Source organism: Centruroides vittatus, unplaced genomic scaffold, assembly GCF_030686945.1.
Source record: "Centruroides vittatus isolate TY-2023 unplaced genomic scaffold, ASM3068694v2 contig_743, whole genome shotgun sequence".
Classification (NCBI taxonomy): Eukaryota; Metazoa; Arthropoda; class Arachnida; order Scorpiones; family Buthidae; genus Centruroides; species Centruroides vittatus.
In genome coordinates this window covers 619223-640101 of record NW_027122479.1, presented here as the reverse complement: position 1 = coordinate 640101, position 20879 = coordinate 619223, and the positions used below count along the sequence as shown (strand labels likewise).

The 20879-nt window shown below is 34.9% G+C and overlaps 1 protein-coding gene across 1 annotated transcript in view; it reads left to right on the top strand.

The window, feature by feature from the left end:
- Positions 1-5373: 5373 nt before the first annotated feature.
- The window catches only part of LOC136981113 (EKC/KEOPS complex subunit TPRKB-like), a 36729-nt gene continuing 21223 nt past the window's right edge, over positions 5374-20879 (top strand). Inside the window, exons 1-3 of the mRNA XM_067277390.1 lie at positions 5374-5537; positions 7641-7763; positions 8013-8186. Coding sequence (XP_067133491.1) covers positions 5400-5537; positions 7641-7763; positions 8013-8186 — 435 coding nt within the window. The 5' untranslated portion in view covers positions 5374-5399. The remainder of the gene's footprint in view (positions 5538-7640; positions 7764-8012; positions 8187-20879) is intronic.

Genomic DNA, 20879 nt, shown 5'->3' with positions numbered 1-20879 from the left:
ACCCTATTTATTAGGCTAACTAATTCAATTCTAAATTATAGTTGTGGGCTAGAAGCATTATTTAATATTATAGAATCAGGAATGATTACATAAGAGGTATAGTCAAGGTAGGTCCTATAAATAAGATGCAGGATGGGTTGGACATGTGGAGAGAAGTGAGGACTACATTGATAAGAGGATTTTGAGAATGGAAGCGACAGGGAAGAAGAAGCAGAGAATATTGAAGACGAGACGGAGAGACAATGTGGCAGAAAATTTGGGAGAGAGAATATTCCAGATAAATAGAAGTGGAGAAGATAGTTTAAAGATGGGAATGCTGACCCCATATAAACATGGGAAAAGGCAAAGACAAAGAAGTAATAGATTAATAGGTTTGATTGGAGGTACGATATTTTATTAATACATTAGCAGATATTTATACCTATCTTAGGTATAAATAAAACATTCTCGACATACCTTAACAAAAATAGTTTGTCAATAGTTCCTTATGTCCAACTTTCTTCAACCGACAAGCCGCAAACCGAACTCATAGCTAATCAGAGAAAAGCAGCATTAATTGAAACTGTACCGTATTGCAAGAGATGTCTCCCAACTTTAATGCAAGAACTCCGAACCAAACAAAAGTTTAATAAACAAAAAAGAAATTAAGAGAAAAGAGAAAATAAGTCAATACAATATTGTCAACAGTGATAATTGTCAACTTTTCTACCTGAGAGCATCTCACCTTGCGTGTTCTCAATGCCAACAGAGACACTTTCCCGCATCATCCGACCTCTTGGCATATTCTGCCATTTTTAATGTGACAGATAGCAGCCAGATCAGGCAGTTATCACTAATTCCTCCAACATTCAAGAAGTTGTTGCCTGCTCTTCCAATGTTATAGTCTGATTGTTACCTCCTCGGATTGACTCCAGAACAAGAAATTTCAATTCTTTCTTCAGACTGCCCCTTTGTGCCAAACTCTAGTTCGTTGACCCTTCCCTCAATGTAACGATCCTCCCATCTACAAAGTTTCCATTTATCTCCAGGTATTTATAATAATGCACAATTTCATGTAAACTCTCTCTCACAAATGCTTCAACCTCACTCTAGTATCTAATATCTATTTGTCTCGCTACTAATAGTATGTAGATAATATAACATAAAATAAATGGGCATTTGTTTTGTTAAGCTTGTATCTGAGTGTCTTGCTTCCAACACACTTCTGTCTCACACTCCTCCATTTCAAATCCAACCGACCGTAGGCACGACCTTGCAAAAAACAATAATACATTGCCAAGGCAGCTTCCGCGTCCGTCTACCGGGACACGGTAGCATCCTCCCAATGCGGCATCAAAGAGGTGCCAACCTTCCAGTCACAACAATTTACACCATCAAAACGTATGTAGTTGCCAAGCTTTGAAATTGTAATCGACACTTCGGTCCATAATTTGAGACAGAGGATTTAAGAAAAAATTATTTGAGATAAGCATGGAAAATATATAGAATTTTGACAGCAAATGCAGAGAGAAAAACAAAAAATTTTCCATATACACGTTTGAGATAGATAGGTTCAAGTGTAAATCAAAGTCCAAAATAGCACTTAAAGGACATTGCAAAATTGCTATAAACTTTACGGCAGGGATTACTTTTAGTTAGAGGAAAAAAAATCAAAATTTGTTTGGTGCCATAGGCTCATTTATAGTCAACAAAACAGATAATAATAGTAGTAACAAAAAGTTTAGGTAAATTGCCAGTACGGGTAGACGTACGAACGACTTACAAGTGGAGATTCTCATTTCCTTGTCCCGGGATTTCGAGAAAAAAAACGACCCATTTCACAGGATTATAATTTATTTTTAAGTTATAAAATAAATCTCAAAATCAAACGACATAATTATTTTTCATTTTTTAAGTAATTTAATACGTCCCGCCACCTCCAAAATAATAATATTAACAATGCAGTGTAAAATACGTATTAAAAATTAACTTTGAATTACGTAGAAATTTTCTCATAAAAAATATCTATTACAGTTTGTTGGAAACTGCTTACAGTAAAAAAAAAATTGCCTTTGAATCAAGTTGAAAATTTAACGAAAAAAACAAACTTAGATCAAACGTCTAACTTAGAAGGTAATTTTAGTTTTTTAAATAAAACATAATACAAAATATTATTGTAAATATTCATAATATGAGGGTAATCCCAAAAGTAAAATCTCCTATTTTTAAAAAAAATACAAAGAAATGCTTATTTTCAATAATGTTCATATCATTTTAAAGCTTAAACATTTATTTATTTTTCTATATAATTGCCATTTTGGTCAATGCATTTTTATAGGCGCCGTGGCAGTTTTTGTATGCCCACGTCATACCTGCTCGCCGCCACATCGCGAGACCCATCTTGCACATTCCTTCCGATATTGCAACTTTTCCTTTAAAATCCTACGAACGGCGATTCGGGAAACTCCAAGAACCAAAATGCAGAGATCACCAGAGCGATTCGCCGATCTTCACGCATGGTTTGCTCAACCTTTGCAACAGTCTCCTGTTTCTTTCTTTGTAGTGAATTTCGGTACGATCAATTGCAAACTCCCTACACCACTCGACGTTTTTGAAATCACGCACAACTCGTCATAGACTTCCGTCAATTGGCAACGAATTTCGAGAGGTTTAACGCGACACGGCGGCGAGCCGGTACGACACGGGCATACAAAAATTGCTACGGCGAAAACAAAAATGCATCGACCGAAATGGCAATTACGTAGAAAAATATATAAATGTTCAAGCTTTAAAATGATACGAACTTTATGGAAAATAAACATTTCTTTGTATTTAAAAAAAATAGGAGACTACCTTTGGGACTACCCTCGTAAGATTTTAAAAAGCAAAGACAGTCAATAATCCGATCACTAGATCCGGTTCTTATTTTAGTAGTCAAAGTCCCGCCACCAAGAACGGCCTTTCCCATTTGACGGATGCGGGCGGAACGGTCTTTACTGCATTTAAGAGAAGACAGACGTTACATGTTTTTTCACCCGTAGCCGGCAAGATTTCTCGGTCGATTTTCGAAAGGCCCCGCCTATCGAAAACCGACCGAGACTTTTGTCGCCCGATATTTTCTACCGGTCTACCCGGGCCACCGTAATAGCGGCACGGAGCCGACAGTCCCATAATTTGGCAGCTCCTCTGGCTCTAATAACGGGGTTTACGAAGAAAACTTTCAGACTCGCGCACTTCGTACCGATTCGTCTCCCGGCCCAATTTGCCCACCCCGGCATAATGCAGTTAGAGAAGCTACGGGCAGGGTCGAAAATCAAAACAACACGGGCACAATTATTCCAGATATTACAGGTTCCGACAAATAAAGAATTTTCGGAGTCCCGCCACAAATAGGCTACATATCGATTATTGACAATCTGTGACACGCCATAACAAGCAAACATTTAAAAAACTAAAAAGCGGGCATAAAATGAATAAATTCAAATGTTAATTGGAGATGGTCGTTATTAGTAATTAACCGTCATATAAATAATTACAAAGCGTTGTAAATATCTCAATTTTCACTTAAACAGCCCGATAATTGGCATTTCAATCAGGCGAAAACTAAGAATGAAAATTTGATTTCACTTACTTCTATTTTACTTCTCGCGCGATGCCGATAGCACCCTCACTCGCCAAAATTTATACAGTATATATGTTTTTTAATTAAAAAATATTTGATGACATTATTCTAATGTTCAATATAAATATAATCCACTTTACTTTATTTGTACTATTAATATAACAAAAACGACGTTAAATAATTGGTTTCTAAATAAATTACCAGTTTTCTTTTTGAATTACAGAAATAATTCTGAAAATAAAATCGTTATTCGAATTTGTATTTAAATGCGCTTAACAGAAAACATTTTAAGAGCAAAATTGGTAAGATTCTTGTCCTCCTTTTGCAGTTATCGGCAGCTGCCATCTCGGTCCGGGTAGAGGTTTTTTTTCCTTTTATTAGACTAAGGCAGGGCTTTTTAAAATTTTTTAATTCATGACCCCATTTATGATTGTGATTTTTTCGCGACCAAAAAAAAAAAAATATATATATATATATATATATATATATAAAGATATATAAATATTTTGCAATATACATATGAAATACAATGAAAATATACATATATATTGAAGATATATACAAATTTGCAAAAACAATAATGGTGTACTACCACAGTTCACTCTTGTGTTACAATGGAACAGAGACAACCAACTGAATACACTGAAAAGCAACAACACTACTCTAGTTCACACTACAATCAGTGTTGCTGAATCGTTGTCTCGCTGCACCAGAAGTGACACAAAGTGCAACTCACGAAACCTACGACAGAAAGCATGCCATTTTCAAACTCTCACAAATCATTTTCAATATTTTGCATTAAAATCTCGTGACCCCGAGACTTCGCTAAGCGACCCCAAATGGGGTCGCGACCCATAGTTTAAGAAGCCCTGGACTAAGGTGTTAACTTTTTTTGCCTGGCCAGTGTTTTTTTTATGTCTATCGTCTAATTACCCGGATTCGATCCAGAATCGTCCAGCGTGGTAAACCGTCTTTAACATCCGGTGGGTGAAATAAAACGTGTGACTACGGGACCAGTTCTACTTGGCCGCTACTTTTGCTTAAAAGACATTTTTAAAAATACGAGATAACAAAATAGAACACGAATGAATTTTATTTTGAATTGTCCGGTGGAAAGGTAAAGGCCAACCCAGTTTCTACAGAGGGGGCGGGAATTGACGGCCGGATGGCCGAGCGGTCAAGGTGGCAGCCTACCGCTCTGGGGGACCCGGGATCGATCCGTGTTTAATCGTCGTTTACCCAGACGAACCCATAATGGGCCTTCTAAAAGAGGCCCTCTTAGTGCCCACAGGGCGGAAAGAGTTACAAAAAAAGGGGGGGCGGGAATTGGTGACAAAGTTATACGAATAAGAAAGATCCAAGAACAAGTGTGCTATTGAAAATAACATAAAGTTTATTTAATGATGCCGGTATACGGTATTGAAATGTAGTAATATACGCTCATTTTATGGAGAAAACACTATATTCATACTTAACATCCCACGTAAACGAATATGTCGTATTTATAAATACGACCCGCTTAGAGTAAAATAAAGTTCCCGTTTACCACTTGGAAGGAATAAATTAAATTTTACTGCGAAATTTCTGGAAAACCGAATTCCCGGTAAATAAAACATCACTCCCGAAAAGCCGAGGGCGAGTTCTTTTCCAGTCGTTTAATTACCGTCATGTGACTTAAAATAATATATTATTCATGTTTAATCGTCGTTTACCCAGACGAAAATTATTGAAAGAGAAAAAAATGAATTTCATTTATTACGTAAATGATCTGGCAACCTGCCCGAAAGCAATTTAAAAAATGGCGGCCAAATTTTGTTTGGGCGAAGAGCAGACGGAGGTTACGCTGGTTTTATTTAATAGCGTTTCAAATAGCGACGAGATAAAAGATAAACTTATAAAAGGACAAATACAAGCCACTTTTATTAATCCAAAAACGGTAATTATTTTCATAATGGAATAATCCCGACGAAGGAATTGAATGTTGGTGAAAGTTGGCCGAAAACGTTAGATTGTTGGTGATATTTTTAACTGCATATTAAAGGTTTTCGAAGTGTTTTTGTTTGACAAATTGAATCTGTGAACACCTCGCTTTTATTGGATTTACCGTTTTAATTGTGTAATTCGCTTTTGTAGTTGGTGTTGGGAGGAGATGTGTTTGACAACAGACGTCAAATTTCAATTTTTAATTCTAAATTAACTTTTGTTTAATGCCTTCTCCGGGGTTTTAACCAACGTCTATTACTTTTTGTCAACCTGTCTCCGTGCTGTTTATTACAGTGATACCTCGGTTTTCGTCGATAATCCGTCCGAAAACAATCGATGAGAACCGAGATATTACTGTATACCAGGTTGTTCAATAAGTTTTGTCGTTCGATAAAAAAAACACAATTTTATGGTTTGAAATACATTTTATTATTCAATATAATTTCCCTGAACCTCAATACACTTGTTCCAGTGATCTTCTAATTTATGGATTCCATCCCTGAAGTGAGAATCCGGAAGACTGTCGAAATACGCTTCCACGGCTGCTATTACCTCTTCGTTCGATGAAAATCGTTTCTCATGCATGAATTTTTTAAGATGTGAGAACAGCCAGAAGTCAGAGGGAGCTAAATCTGGCGAATAGGGAGGATGTTGCAACAATTCGTATTTTAATTCGCTGATTTTTGCGATGGTTTTTTGAGCTGTATGAGAGGGTGCGTTATCTTGATGAAAAATGATTTTTTTCTTCTGTAAACCAGGTCTTTTCTCACGAATTTTTACATCCAGCTGGTCCAAAAGATTACAATAATAGTCTGAGTTTATTGTTTTACCAGTTTGGAGATAATCCACGAACAAAATTCCTTTTGCATCCCAAAAAACTGATGCTAACACCTTCTTGGCCGATTTCTGGACCCTAACTCGCTTCGGAGCCGAAGTACTGGGTTCACACCACTCCTTAGCCTCTTGTTTTGATTCAGGATCATGATGGTAGACCCAAGTCTCATCCATAGTAATGAAACGACGCACAAAATCCTTTTTATTTTTTCTAAAACGCTCCAAATGTTGCTGAGAAAGTTGCATTCGAATGTGTTTTTGCTCCATAGTTAGCGAATGCGGCACCCATTGTGCACACAGCTTTCTGTAACCCAAAACATCAGCCAAAATATTGCTCACACTGCCTAATGAGATCCCTAGGGCTTCTACTAAATCTCTCTCAGTTAATCGACGATCTTCCAAAACCATATGCTGTATTTTTGCTACGATTTCTGGTGTTGATGCACTTTTTGGACGTCCTTCACGTGGATCGTCTTCGAGACTTGTACGGCCACGTTTAAATTCAGCAACCCATCTTTCTACTGTTCTAATTGAAGGTGAAGAGTCCTTATACACTTTTACCAATCGTTCATGAATTTGTTTTGGTGCTACACCTTCCAAAAATAAGAATTTTATCACTGCACGATATTCAATTTTTTCCATTGTAAAAAAATACACTGACATGTCAACTTTGAACAGCTGCAAATATAGAAATGAGTTGACAGATCTACATGAAACTTCACACGTGTTTATAAAAAAGTAGTACTATTTTTAGAGTAATAAAACGACAAACCTAATAGTGCCATCTCTTATTGAACGACAAAACTTATTGAACAACCTGGTATCTCTTCTGTGGCAATTGGCTGCGATTATTATTCCGAGGTGACTATTAAATAAATCCGGTAACGTTCTTTCGCTTTATTTAAACGACACGGATCGTTAGAGGATGCTTACTACTACATGTCGTTGTCTATTAATATAAATGTGGTATTTCTTTAATTTGTTGGAAGCTTTTCAAAGATATGAATTATTTCGTAAAGTTATAGAAAGCAGTTTCACTTAGTGTTAAGTATGAGTTGTTATACAATGGTGATTTAATTGGATTATTTTACTACTATCCATGATTAGAAAGTGGTAAAATAACCCAATTAAACTTACATTGAGAAGGTAATGAAATTATTCTTAAGTTTAATATAACCCATTTTTTGAATTTTATGCCGATAACAATTTATTTCCGTTTTAGATAATCGACAAATTTCAAGTTCTGGTGGCCGTCAATAAGGCCCTTCACTGCCGAACCCGTGGCGCCATGAAGACCAAGAACGTATATTCCGAAATATTGTACGGTCTTTCGCCCGCCAAAAACGTAAGCGAATTAAAATTACGCCCCGTCTTTTTACGGAACGTTAAAAAAAGTCGTGGCATTTTTGTCAGGAAGTCTGCCGCCCCGGTTCCGTTTTGTTTTCCCTCCGTTATTTTGAAAAAACTGTATTATTTTGTGCTGTTTCTTACGTGCCGCTCGGGTGAACGGTACCGGTCCGTCGTCTGTCGATATTCTGCCTACGGTTCGGTTTTACGTATAATTATTAATAAAAGTGTATACTTTTTTATAAAGATTACTCGCTCCTTGAAAACCTTTGGAATTAACGACTCGGATTCGGAAGTGTTGGCGGTGATACTGGACGACCGGGACGACGGAAAGTTACGGGAAATAAGAAACGAAGTACGAGGAATACAGAACGATGTCGAACTCCTTTGTCGAATTGGAGACGAGTCTTTAATAAAAAAGGTTAGTTGTTTATAATATTAACCTATTATCCTTAATTCTCGGTTGTACGTCGACGACCGTAAAAGAATATGTTTGTTATCCGAAAATACGTGATGATAAATTTAATGTCTGTTTAAGAGTGGCACGGTGTGTCGATTTTCGATAAATAATCTCGAAAAGGTATAATCTGCAATTTTATGATAAATTTAACGAATTATTTCCGTCGAACTCTTCTTTTATTAAATACTAGCAAACAAAACCGGCCTCGAATGGGCAAAAAATAACCACGGCAAAGATTAAGATTATTAGATTATTGAATTGGAGGGTCGGATGTCGTGCCGATCTTTAGTTTAAGCGAGAAAGGAAGAAATTATCACAAATATGTTAATTAAAGCAAATATAGAGATATTTATACATAATCAATGCCTTTGTAATAATTTCTTCTTTTCTGGCTTATTAGATTATTTTGTACTTTTAATCCTTATAAATTAAATACTATAATATAATATAAGGGTTAGAAGTACAAAATAATCTAATAAGCCAGAAAAGAAGAAATTACAAAGGTTATCTTATGTAAGAGTTCATCACACCCAGTGCCCAAACTAACACATTTTAAAAATTCTTTAAATTGTGTACGGTAAAGAAACAAAGAATTTTTAAACTGTTGCTCGGTGCGATAAATCTTTATATGTAAGATAACTTTTGTAGTTATACAAATCAAATTCTACAATATAACAAACATTAAAATGAAATTGATATAAAGAGTTTGGTTATTTAACATACCATTGTCACGTTTATTGCCATTCTTGGATGGTACAAAATGGCACAATTTCCTTGGTCGAGTAGACGTCGATTGTGAAAATACGATATCTTAAAAAATTTTGGATGTTGTATTTTTTCCTAATGTTAACTCTATGAAACTGTACCATTTCCGGTCAAATATCGAATGGTAAACTGCCAATAAATCAAATTTTGGAAAAAATGGACTAAATATTTAAACTTGGCACCCTCAAAAATTGCTTAAATCATATTTTGTGCTGGCCGGTAACTTGGATTATGTAATTTTCCTATTTGAATGCCACTTTACTGCCAGTCCAATAGAAAAAAGGCACTGTTGCAGAAGGGGGTTGGAGTTAATTTGACCAAAAGTAGTTGTCGATCTCATCCCGAAGACAAGATGGTCGAAGATAACTAATCAATACCGGTCTACTGTTAATATTTGAAAAGTGATCTATGTTGGATAGGTTGTGATGGCCTCGCAAGTGATCGAAGTAGCTAACCTTAAAATCGTTGGCACAGAAAAAGATTTTGAGCTCTACTTTGTGTGTTGAAATTGTTGCATTAATTTGGCTGAATGCTAGAGCATCTTTAAGCGGTATCGGTGAAAGAAGTTTGGGACAATGTGTTTGAGTTAATAAGGGGAAATGAAATCGGGGATGGAGTGGGTGCCCAGGTTTTGTGGTAGTTAAGTAAGTCCTTCTAAATATCGTGTTCATAGAAAACATTACTAGAATTTGTTTTGATTTATTTGGTTACGGCAATGCAACACGTGAGCGATCTGCCAAGGACTCATACCGGGAAGACTTTTATGTAAAGCTGGCCCCTAGTTAGGTGTTAGTAATGTGAAAAAAACCCAGAAAACTCCACTTGGCCGGTCTGTTGGCCATGTGTGAACCTACAACCGAATACTGGTGTTTGGTGGTTTTATCCACACTGTTACTGGAGGGTACTTATAGGGCTGCATTTTGACAAAATTGTAGACCTATAAATTTCCACTGTCTGTCTGTCTGTCTTTCCTTAATCTTGAGAACGGAGTTAGATGGATGAAAGTCAATACCAGATATGAAAATTTTAGAGCAGGATGACCAGATAAATTATTTTACAAACATCTGGTTTGCACTGCAAGTCATGTTATTTCAATTCAAATATTTTCCCCGGAATGGAGTTACATACATAACCAGCATGTCCCTATTGGTAACAGGAAAATTATGATATACAGGGGAAAAACAATACTCCACTCCATGCAGAAAATGCTGTACGCTACCTGTCGCAGTAATGGCATAATAGCGCATCTGTTTTGAGCTATATCATTGTCATAGTAATTATGTGAATATAATTTTTATTTTTTTAAAATATATATATATTTTTTGTAAGAATTATGATTAGTTTATTATTTTCTTAAATTTTTTGCCAATAGATGGTGCTACATATACAGCCAGCAAATCAAAAGTAGACAGAAATTAATTGTTATATAAAGATCCTATCAATATTTTGAGGTGAGATGTACAATGTTGTCTGAGTTAGAAGTATGTGAATGTAACTGCCGAATTTCATAGCAATTGGTCAAATGGCCTAGCAGCGTAGCAGACAAACCAACATCCTCATTTATGTTCTGGTGACAAGCATATCCTACAAATTTACATTCTTTACACTGCACTTGTGGGTGGTGATACCATCACAATTTTGTGATATTAGTTTATTTTGCTTAACTTTAACCTATCTATGACTTCTAAGAGAGACGAGTTTTGGTGATATAGATGACATATTCCTTGGAAATATAGGTACACCACCAAATTCCCAGCACTCTTGGATTTAAACCCTGCTAGATTAACCATTTTTCAAGACCAACTATGATCATGTATAACAATAATTCATCAACACACCTCTAACCCACTCCTATTCCTCCTATGTATCTAAAGTTACTATGGACTGCTAGAAACTTGGGTCAATATTTAATGAAAATATTTGTGAAAATATTCAATATTTAGTATTATTGACTTATTGAAATATTCTGAACACACACACAATGAAAATTATATGTACTGTACAAAACGTCTGGAATTTTACGTTTATAAGAAAATAAATAAATGTTTGTAAATAATCTCTTCGTAGACTGCATTTCTTAATAACTATACACACTCAGAATACCTTGTAAAAGTGCAGCCGTATTTATTACCAAATTCGAATATTTTCGGTCATATTTAATGACCTTTATCAAGAATAAACAGAAATTGAATTCTGAGAGAATTTGTATTAACGATACATGCACTTTGGAACGTTTTTAAAAGGATATTCTATAGAAGTTTTAGTGTGCCATCTCTACTAAAGGCAATCATTATATAAACAAACAAATACTAGAACGTACGATAAATACTGTAACGTTCAACAAAGATAAAAATAAACAATAAAAATACAAACAAAAATATAGCAAATAACACATAATGAATGTGTTGAGCATATACATCAAACTCAATGGTTCTATCCTTAGTCCTAAGGTAAACTGCCACTTCGCCACCAGTCTTGAAGCTTACGTTACGCTTGATCGCCATGCAGCCGATACTTTACTCGCTTCTCGGAAGTTGATAGCTTGCCCTTCTTGACTGGTTTTGCAAATATGCCAGGCTTCTGCGTACCTGAGGTGCTTTCTATCGCGAACTATTTGTATCAAGCTTGCCTTATCCCATTCAGCTTTAACCTCTTGGGGGTCTGCTAAGACGTAAATTGCAAGGCTGTTCGCTTCTTATCTTTCTTTTGTGTTCCGACAGCCTTTCCTTAAGTTATCTTCCTGTGGCTCCGATGTAAAACAACTTATTCTGCTGCCTTGTATCTGTAATAGGGATTCTATAAACTCCAGGAAGACAGTTCTTATCCAGAGCATCTTTGTCTGCTCTTAACATTTGGTAGATAGTAGGATTCCTTTTATATATTATCCTTTTGTTCGTTGCAGCTCCTATTCGTTTATAGACATTGTTCAACGAGGCCCCTGTATTCCATCACCGGGAACTCTTCTATTTTTTGTATATTTCGCACTTTGCTGCATTTCTTATTTTTGCTGGTAATAGCCTTAATATTAACCCATATTTCCTTGCTAGTTTAATGATATAACTCAGCTCTTCATTTCTGTCTTGGGTATTGCTATAGTGTGAATGTGCTTGTGCGAAGAGAGCTCGGAATGCTGCAAGTTTATACGTTGGCTGGTCGTACGAATTCCATGGAATAAGTATCGGGTTGTAAGTAGGCTTTCTATAAACTTTAGTAAGTAAATCTCCTTTGCTGTCAAACTGTACAGATAAATCCAGAAAATGTATAATCGTATCACTCTCTTGTTCAAGTTCAATCTCTAGGCCAAACTTGTTGTCATTGATGTCCTTTATGAATTGTTGTAAGTTAGGTTTTACTTTCATATGATAAAGACATCATGAACATACCGTGTGTAAATTAGAATTTGCATTTCATACTTCGGTAAGATTGTATTCTCTAGAGTTCTTAAAACTATCTTGCATAATGTACCTGCTACTGGGCTTCCCATAGCTACACCTTTCTGCTGCATATATGTGACATCTTTAAAGTTAAATATAAATGAAAATGTGGTTAGATGCGTCATTTCTAGTATCTGGTTTCTCTTCTTTTCTGGAAACTTGATCTTGCTTTTTATTTTTCTTGAACGTTACAGTATTTATCGTACGTTCTAGTATTAGTTTGTTTATATAATGATTGTCTTTAGTAGAGATGGCACACTAAAACTTCTGTAGAATATCCTTTTAGAAACATTCCAAAACGCATGTATCGTTAATACAAATTCTCTCAGAATTTGATTTCCATTTATTCTTGATAAAGGTCATTAAATATGACCGAAAACATTCAAATTTGGTAATAAATACGGCTGCACTTTTACAAGGTATTCTGAGTGTGTATAGTTATTAAGAAATGCAGTCTACGAAGAGATTTAATAGGGCAATGCCAGCCAAAAGGTATCGAATTTTAATCATGAAGATTTGCAGAAATGATGCAAAGCTCAGGTTTCTGACGAATTGCAAAAAATGCAACGTATTCCCCATGTCAATTTGGCAAATACATTTACTTCAAGGATGTGCCTCTCTAATTCCTAAACTACGGGCAATATGCTTAAGAAAAGCCATTCGCTCCACAAGGCGCAGAAGATATTACTTGCTTAAAGCACTAATTGAGTTAGAAACAAACTGTACGAAATAGGTCCACACATCTTAGAAGAAGCTAACTACCAAGTTTTAAGCCTAGCTAATCAGTTTACAGAAAGATTGCAGAAGAAGTATAAGAGCAAAATGGACTGGATTAAAAAGCACCAAGAAAGTCGTTTTAGAATGCAGGTCAACCCTATCTGTTAGAACAGTATCACACTTCCAACATGCGGTAAGGAAGCATGCAAGTATGGCCGTAAATACATCCCTTAACCCAAACTCATGCGCGAAAAGATCATGCTGGAAGTCGAGCAAAAATACAGGGACTCAGTGATATCATGAAAGAAATGTTTAGATGGGAAGTAGCACTTAAAATCAAGCATGAAAATAGTAAAAGAGATAGCAACCCAATTTGGTTAAATATCAGAAAAAGCCAGGAATGGCTGAAAGTTAATTTCGTGCTTACAAGGGCCGACAAGTCGAAAGACTTAGTAATCATGAAACGAAGCACATATGACGACCTTTTGTTAAAGTACATAAATGATACACAATGCGCTACTGAGCACCCATGTGCTTTCAAGAGACTACAATCAAGAGTTAAACGATTTGCGAACACACCGCTGACAAAAGAACTGGGTATGATGAAAATAATAGTCCCTGACAGTCCCCAGGCTGTTTGGATTTGACAGTCCCCTGTGGTTGATAAAGGATGCTCACCCACAATAATATTAGAAAGATTAATCAAAGGGTTCATTAATAAATACTTGCCCCTGCATCGATACAGCATAAAACAACCATTAGAACTTCTCCACAAAATGGCAAATATGAAATCGCAAGAAGTTAGATATATGATATATAGATATATGATATATAGTTAGATATACAGCATAAACTTCTCCACAAAATGGCAAATATGAAATCGCAAGAAGTTAGATATATGACAGTGTTAGATTTCAAAGCGCTGAACCCTTCCATCAATCCAGAACCATGTTTTTGCCATTTAAGGGATTTCTTTTTAAGCAAGATCAAGTTTCCAGAAAAGAAGAGAAAACATACTAGAAATGACGCATCTAACCACATTTTCATTTACATTTAACTTTAAAGGCGTCACATATACGCAGCAGAAAGGTGTAGCTATGGGAAGCCCAGTAGCAGGTACATTATGCAAGATAGTTTTAAGAACTCTAGAGAATACAATCTTACCGAAGTATGAAATGCAAATTCTAATTTACACACGGTATGTTCATGATGTCTTTATCATATGAAAGTAAAACCTAACTTACAACAATTCATAAAGGACATCAATGACAACAAGTTTGGCCTAGAGATTGAACTTGAACAAGAGAGTGATACGATTATACATTTTCTGGATTTATCTGTACAGTTTGACAGCAAAGGAGATTTACTTACTAAAGTTTATAGAAAGCCTACTTACAACCCGATACTTATTCCATGGAATTCGTACGACCAGCCAACGTATAAACTTGCAGCATTCCGAGCTCTCTTCGCACAAGCACATTCACACTATAGCAATACCCAAGACAGAAATGAAGAGCTGAGTTATATCATTAAACTAGCAAGGAAATATGGGTTAATATTAAGGCTATTACCAGCAAAAATAAGAAATGCAGCAAAGTGCGAAATATACAAAAAATAGAAGAGTTCCCGGTGATGGAATACAGGGGCCTCGCTGAACAATGTCTATAAACGAATAGGAGCTGCAACGAACAAAAGGATAATATATAAAAGGAATCCTACTATCTACCAAATGTTAAGAGCAGACAAAGATGCTCTGGATAAGAACTGTCTTCCTGGAGTTTATAGAATCCCTATTACAGATACAAGGCAGCAGAATAAGTTGTTTTACATCGGAGCCACAGGAAGATAACTTAAGGAAAGGCTGTCGGAACACAAAAGAAAGATAAGAAGCGAACAGCCTTGCAATTTACGTCTTAGCAGACCCCCAAGAGGTTAAAGCTGAATGGGATAAGGCAAGCTTGATACAAATAGTTCGCGATAGAAAGCGCCTCAGGTACGCAGAAGCCTGGCATATTTGCAAAACCAGTCAAGAAGGGCAAGCTATCAACTTCCGAGAAGCGAGTAAAGTATCGGCTGCATGGCGATCAAGCGTAACGTAAGCTTCAAGACTGGTGGCGAAGTGGCAGTTTACCTTAGGACTAAGGATAGAACCATTGAGTTTGATGTATATGCATTATGCTAACACTATAATGTAGAAGATATATAATAATAAAGGAATTCTAGTTTAAAAACTTATACTAGCAGATGAGCCCGGCATTGCTTGGGCAAAAAGTAACAATAGCAAAGATTAAGATTATTAGATTAAAGCCCATCTTACTTGTTTTAATCTGGTGCAAGAATTAGGTCCTTCTCTTCCAAGACTAATTAGAGAATTTTTAGGTGGGTCTAAAAATACAGTCAAACCTGTTTTTCTGCGGGGGATAGGGACCGCATAAAAAAAGTCTCACGTAGAAAATAACTTGAAACCGTACGAAATAACTAGGAATTGCTTTTTAACTCCCTGGGCCTTTTTCTGCAACACCTAATGGGGAAAAAAATCCTCTAAGAATTTTAATTTTTATATTAATTAATTATTTCCACTTAAATACGAATCTAACATTAAAAAGTTAAAAATAATCGTTAAATAATGATTTTATTTGATAAATATAGCTGCAGGAAGTGTTATTTCATTTAACAAGGCGTGAAATTTCACACCCGCAGTCTAAAGCCGGAGGGGAGCTAACTTATCACATCTGTTCAAATATAACATAATATTTATGGTTTTTATGCTATTAAAATAAGAGGGGACCGAAATAAACGTATGAGAAAAAAATTTTACTGAATAAAAAATGAAAAAACCTGCTGATGTCATAGAAAACAACCAATAGAGTTTTTAAAAATTTTACAGGAGTCAATTATGTTCCAATTTGATTGAAATTTTCATATACCGCACATAAAAAAATTCGCACAAAACAAATCGCACAGAAAAAGACCACACAAAAACAGGTTTGACTGTATGTTCGATTTCCCACAAAAAGGCAAAAAGCTGCATCTAAAATAGTACAGTAGAAGCTGAGTTCTTCAGAGTAATCCTTAACCCTCTCCTCTCTCCCACAGAGGGAATTTCCAAAAAATCCCTTCTTAGCATTTGCATGGCATACCATAACCATGTACCAAATTTCAGCTTTCAACTCCTAACCATTTGGGCTCTGTAATTATTATTATCATAATCATCATCAATCCATCTTGATTATATTACAAGATAATTTTACTGATCTTTTAACTATAGAAATAATTATTCCACAAGTTTTGTGGAACTAAAAATTATTTGTATCATGTTTTGAAAATGCAATTTTTTTTGTCTATTTACAAACTTTTAGAATTGAAAAATTTGCAATCATAAATCACAGATTCTTTCAGAAATATTGGACCATACTTTGCTTAGTATAATATCTCTTAAACAGTACATAATTTACAAGCAATTATTTATTGTGACATCATAATGCCGGCCTGCAATTTCTACTCATATTACTTTTCTGAATAATCACCATACTTTTCCTCTCATTATTAGCATTTACAATTTCTTATAAAACTCATTCCTACCCTCAAAATTAATATAGTATATTTAATATAGTATTAATATAGTAGCCATTTTATAGTAGTTAAAAATAAAAAATATGTTTTATTAAAATATGATAACAGATGGTGCCACCAAATTTTTAACTGTTGCTGGAATAGTTGAGCAACTCATTGCTGGTTTATTTTTAATTTATTTCATTTAAAATATATGCTCTCCACCTCAAATTAGTATTGTAGTGTCTTGCCCCTGTAAATTATACTCTTCTTTTAAAAGTAGAGTTGTGCCAGTCATCTATTAATGGTTTTCAGGGAAAGTTTTGAATTGAAATAACATGACAGAATCTGGTCTTGTCTTTCATCTATCTAACTTCGTTCTCAGGATTAAGGAGTATGATTGGATGACAGTGGGAATTTACAGGTCTACAATTTTTTCAAATTGCAGCCCAATAAGTGAAATAAAAATATGAAGATAAAAATTAAGTTTTGTTTTTATTTAATATAACTATTATAATTTATTTTTTTGTATAAATTATATGATTTACATTTTAAAATAAATTTATTTATTTTTAATTTTTATAAATTATTTTTTCTTTATTATATCTTATATACATACTATATAGTGACTATGAATTTATTTGAGAACAAAGTGTCACAGAATTTCATCCAGTAATTTAGTCTTATCCATTGCAAAATGCTTTAATATTTAAAACCTATTTTTTTGTTTATAAAAATGAAAAAAACAAAATTCTCTAATAGATAGAGTAGGCCTGTACCTAAAAAAAAAGGGTCAACGGCTCGCCTCCCATGACAGTTTCTTCTCTATGAGGAGATGCCATGAGAGCTCACACCAGCTGAAAATCTTACTATGATTTATTCTATAAATCTATACTCATACGTCGCGACATCGCATATTTAATATAGCGTTCAAGTTGCTCGAGTGCGAAGATATTACAATTCAACAGTGTTTTATAAAAGAGTTAAAAAGGGTGACACCACGATATCTGCACCGGGTGTCACCCATGCTAGCTACGCCACTGTATATTGGTATATATATACCAATCTAGTTAATTTTTTATAAATATAGTTATATATATACACACCGGTTAATGAACAAATCAGATAACGAACACTTTTACGAAAGAGTTTTATGTTCAGACAATGAATACCTCAGAACAAACACAAGAAGAAGCAACATAAAATAATGAATACTGATTGGTCTTCCCTTGTGTTCAGGCAACAATTCGAAATTTTTTGGAGCGTGAGAGATGTTGACATAGATGCTCAACCTGGTATATACTGATCAGATAGTATTCCTCCGAACTTTGAAACTTTTCCTTGTAATTTCAGCCTTTTATTTTTCTGACAAACAATTCTTTTATAGTACTCGCAAGACTGTCAGGCGGGCATTCGTTAAGTTTTGTGTCGATTTTTATTTTCGAAAGATGAGAGTATAAGAGCAAAGGTAGAGAGTGGGCAGAAGATGTCTGATGTTGCTGGGCAGTATGGCTTCAACTGGTCTACAGCAGGGGACAGTTCAATCTTATCTAAGAAAGATACAGCATCAAGAAGACTCAAGCAGCTAAAGGAGTAATGAAAATCACATCTGAGAAATAAAGAATATTGAAGAGCTCATAATGGAACCTGAAATGGATCTGATTACAGAAGACTGCCAAGAACTCTTGAATGAAGAACGCCAAGATACTCGGCGAGATATATTTTCTTCTGAAAAAGAGGATTAATGCCGATATATGCTATTAAAGATCTTTTTCAAAAGTGGGAATCCTCCCACTTTTGAAAAAGATCTTATATAGAACAGTGATCTTAGAATGGCATCCAAACCAGGTTGAGGTTAATAGACTTGGAGATCTCTACAATAACAATGCTATTAATTACTTCTGAAAAATCCCGAAGAAGAGAGAGAAGCAATTGACATTAGACAGATTCTTTAATGCCCACAAACAGAAAAAACATGACTAATAAAAATGCAAGACTGTGTATTATATATTTTTATTATTACATATAAATAAATGTAATAACAAAGTATATATTTTTTGGTTGTCCAGAACAAATTAATCAAATTTCCATAAAAACCTATGGTAAATCAATAATCGGCTAACGAACAATTTGGATAGCGAACAAAGTCTTGGAATGGATTATGTTCGTTAACCGATCACCCACTGTATATTGATATAATGATACTTTCCATGGGTCATGATAGTACTATTGACTGGCCATTGAGATCTGTAGATCTGATCTATTAGATTTCTGTTTATGAGTTCAGATGAAGAGTTGTGTACAGAAGACAACTGGATACACATGATGAACTACTCGATTGCATAATGGATGCTAGTACCTGCATAAAGGAATATTAAGATGAACTCAGATGAGCAACATGTCATGTACTCATGAGTTGCAACATGATGTTATGATAGAATTTTCGAAAATTTATTATAAAACTAATAAATTTGTCATTTTAACAATAAATATTACAAACAGCAAACAATACCTATTTTATCAATATTTTTACAATATATTGGGTTGAACTGAAAGTTCGTTCGGTTTTTAGAAAGAAATAAAATATACTATTTTGAAATAAATAAAACCTTTAATCCAATGTATTCTCCCTTCTGTTCGATAACCTTACACCACCTGACAGGTAGTATCATAATTTCATCTGTATAGAATCTGGTGGGTTTCTGATAGAAGAAATTATTGATGTGATTTTTGATGTCATCTAAAGATTGAGATTCTATGCCATTTAAATTATTCTGCAATGAACAAAAAAGATGATAGTCTGAAGGAGCAATATCTGGAGAATATGCAGGGTGACTCAAAACATCCCAATTAAAGTCTTGAGTTTTTTGCGCACATTTATGTGTGGTCTTGTATTATCATGATGGAATACCACTCCCTGTCAATTTGCAAGTTCTGGACATTTTTGATACAGCCTTTAGTTCATCCAGTTGGAGACAATATTTATTGGAATTAATTGTTTGGTTGTTGGGTAAAAGGTCATAATAAAGAAACCCTTTCCAGTCCCACCAAACTGAAATCATTACTTTTCTGGAATGCAAACCAGCTTTAGGTTGTGGCACTGGAGGATCACCTGGCTTACTCCAAGATCTCTTGCATTGAATATTGCTGTAAACGATGCATTTTTCATCACCTGTTATTAATTGCTTTAAAAAGGGATTGTCTTCATTGTGTTTTTTAAAAGTGAATCACATACAGAAACACGCTCAATAAGGTTTTGTTCACTTAATTGATGGGGAATCCAAACATCATAAAGGGAAGTGTTTCCGAGATTAGCCAAATGTCTGACAACAGATGTTTGGGATATTTTTAAAATGTCGGCTATCTCTCGTGATGTTTTATGCTGATCATTTTGAATTAAAGCCTTTATGGACTCATCTTGTATGGTTGAAGGCCGTCCTGACCAAGGTGCATCTTTGAGAGAGAAATCGCCCTCTCTCCCCAAATTTTGAAAACCATTTCTGGCATGTTCGATCAGTAACTGCATCCTCCCCATATGCAGTACACATCTTTTTTTTTTGAGTTTTTGTTGCATTTTTTCCTTTTTGGAAATACAGTAGAGAGTCATTAATCTGAATTAATTGGGGACTGGGGTTGTTTGGATAACCGATTATGTACGAAAAAATATATTAACCTGTCTGATGTTCAAATTTTTCTCTGTTGCGTGTCGCTTTGTGTTGAATTTTTCTCCATTGCATGTCGCTTTGTGTTGAATTTTCGTCGATTTTAAGCCTAACAAAAATTTTTATAATAATAATCAAGGCTATTGTATCGTTAAAAATTATTTCTTTATTTTGTACAAACAAAATAAATTTATTGAAGAATATAAAAACATGAAAATTATACTATAGAAGTAAATCTAGTATCAAAAACGTTCGATTCGGCACGACACAGTCCGACTGAAAATCGTTCGGATAACCGGCGATTCAGATTACCGGGGTTCGGATTAACGACTCTCTACTGTAATAGAGCCTGAGATGTCAAAAATGCACCTTCTTATCTTCCATTTTAATGTCTTTTTTTTCTTAAAAGATAACAAAATTTTAAAAAATATTTGTAATTAAACTTATGTAATAAATATGCAAGTATTCATAATGTCAACCTAAACAAGTTAAAACTTGATAAGCACGACAGAGGTGCCACAGAC